Source organism: Populus trichocarpa, chromosome 4, assembly GCF_000002775.5.
Source record: "Populus trichocarpa isolate Nisqually-1 chromosome 4, P.trichocarpa_v4.1, whole genome shotgun sequence".
NCBI classification, from domain to species: domain Eukaryota; kingdom Viridiplantae; phylum Streptophyta; class Magnoliopsida; order Malpighiales; family Salicaceae; genus Populus; species Populus trichocarpa.
Genome location: NC_037288.2, coordinates 4460707 through 4463329, shown reverse-complemented (window position 1 = coordinate 4463329; position 2623 = coordinate 4460707). Strand labels below are relative to the sequence as shown.

At 36.1% G+C, this 2623-nt stretch overlaps 1 protein-coding gene across 1 annotated transcript; it reads left to right on the top strand.

The window, feature by feature from the left end:
* Window positions 1–281: 281 nt before the first annotated feature.
* Window positions 282–2140, top strand: LOC7476346 (phospholipase A1-IIgamma). The gene is made up of 2 exons (XM_002305048.4): window positions 282–918; window positions 1326–2140. The coding sequence occupies exons 1-2, from the start codon at window positions 340–342 to the stop codon at window positions 1935–1937; spliced, it is 1191 nt and encodes a 396-aa protein (XP_002305084.3). The 5' UTR covers window positions 282–339; the 3' UTR covers window positions 1938–2140.
* The last annotated feature ends 483 nt before the right edge of the window (window positions 2141–2623 follow it).

The window sequence follows — 2623 nt, the reverse complement described above, 5'->3', positions numbered from 1 at the left end:
ACCACGAATGAAGACGTATGACCGAATTAAAAGACAAGAGCTTTTGCTGTCTTTAAAATTTCACGGAATATTAATTTCGCAGTTCCATATTATATTTTATATGTTTAAATAAGAAGTCATCTTTAGCTTTCAAGAGAATTTAAGAACTCAAAAGATGGAGGATTCAGATATATAATTGTTCGAAAATCGAGTCAGGAAAACAAAATAAAACGGATCAATGCCAATGTGTTGCACGTGGTATTATAATTAGATTCAATATTGAGTTCTATATAAACTACAAAGCATAGGAAGTTTTGAGACCATCCCTAAACCAATTCAGTATTTGATCAAGAAAAAGTTATGAGTGGCATAGGGCTACAAGTGACGGCTAGCATTGCTGATAGATGGAGAGAACTGAGTGGTGAGAAGAGCTGGAATGGCTTGTTGAATCCTCTAGACATTGATCTCCGCCGCTCTATTATTAACTATGGCGATAGGGCAACAGCTATTGGGAATGCCTTTAACAAAACGAGTCTAAGATCAGCAAACTGTTGTGGATTTAGCCGCTATGCACCAAGAGATTTCTTCTCCAAAACGGGCATACAAACTCGCAATCCATACAAGTATCAAGTGACAGACTTCATTTATGGAGAAGTGGATGCCAAAATACTACTTTTGGATGACAGCGAATCCACCTGGAGTGCCTATGTAGCTGTGGCAACAAATGAAGGAAAGGCTCTTTTGGGAAGGAGAGATATCGTGGTTTCTTGGAGAGGAACTTCGTTGTCGGTTGAATGGTTGAAAGACTTTGATGCTGAGCTAATATCTGTGCCAGAGATATTCGGAAACGATGTAGCTAAGATGCACAAGGGCTTTCACTCCCTCTACACGGCCAAAGATGACAAGTCTACTTACAGCAAGACTAGTGCTAGAGACCAGGTGACTCTTGATATACCTTGAAAGTAAAATTATACTATGTGAAAGAATTTGGAAAAAATTAAGTATGCTCTAGGCTATACATGTTTCTTTTCTTTAGACTTGAAATTAAGGCTAAAATATTTTTCCGAAGACTTATGATAGAGCTTAGGAAAAAATTCTGGAATTTTCACCAATGATCCGGACGTATCCTTGCGTTTTACTAGAATGAGAAAAAAAATAGATTATGCCTTTTCTTGGAAGATTTGAATTCAATATTTCCTGTGTGGGGCCTTTTGGAAAAAAATCTGGATAGCCAATGCATGATTTGGGTGTGAAGTTAGCAATTATCAATTAACAGATTCAATAATATATAAATATGAAATTATCAAAACGATATGGATTATATAACAAGTGCTAATATATTCCAGGCTCTGGCTGCTGTGAGCAAACTCGTTGACCAATACAAGGATGAAGAAATAAGCATAACAGTAACAGGCCATAGCTTGGGAGCAGCAATTGCAACGTTGAACGCATTAGACATAGTCGTTAAAGGCTATAACAAGACCACAGGTGAGCAAAACAAGGCATTTCCTGTCACAGCCATTGTATTTGCTAGCCCCCGCGTTGGAGATGCAAATTTCAAAAAGTTATGCGAAGGACTTGAAGATCTGCATGTCTTGCGGGTTACAAATGAAAAGGACATCGTTCCTAACCTTCCTCTCGACATACCACCTTCTTTTAGCTTTAAACATGTGGGAGAAGAATTGCGAATCGACACTCGAAAGTCACCTTATGTAAAGAGTATGGATGATTTGGGTGATTTTCATAACTTGGAACTTTACATCCATGGAGTAGCAGGAACTCAAGGGAGTGAAGGGGGATTTAATTTGGAAGTTGATCGTGATATTGCCCTTGTGAATAAAGATCTGGATGGACTGAAGGATGAATACAATATACCAGCTGGATGGTGGGGCATTGAGGACAATAAGGGCATGGTCCTCGGCGATGATGGAAGATGGAAGTTACTATCTTCTGCGTGAGATACTGTCTATGCATGATAATTATGGTAATGAAATAAATTATTGTGATGTCGAGGCTACATCTTTTAGGTAATGCATTCTTCTAGAGTCCATCTGGTTGTGATGTTGCTTCTGTGTATGGCCATATTAGCATCATTTATCCACTCCAATAAACCCTTCAGATGTCTGATTATATACCCATCAATAGTTTTGATTACGTAACATATACAAGGATGGGATCTAAACAAGTCTGGATAAAATAAACTGTTAATTTTATTGATCTTAAAAAAATTACCGGAGCAGCTTCTTCTTCTTTTTTTAATGATTTCTAGAATACCAGGTGTGTGATAGAGTAAAATTTAGAAAGGATTATAATGTATATTGATTTTCGTGATTTAAACAAGACAAGTCCCAAGAATAACTAATTAGTCCCTTTCGACTTGAGAAACAAATTGATTAGGCAACAAATTAATTGCCCTCCATGGTTATGGAATTAATAAAAAAAAAACCTTGGGGAAAAAAGTAAAACGCCCCTAGATGAAATATTTAATATGCAGGATTTTCTAATATTTAATACGAAATATTTTTTTCTAACAAAAATTATTTAATACGCAGGCTTTTTCGATGTGTATTTTTACATAAAAAAATACTAAATTTAAATTGAAAAGCTTATGCACACATCTTATTCAATAAATCAAGAATCATTT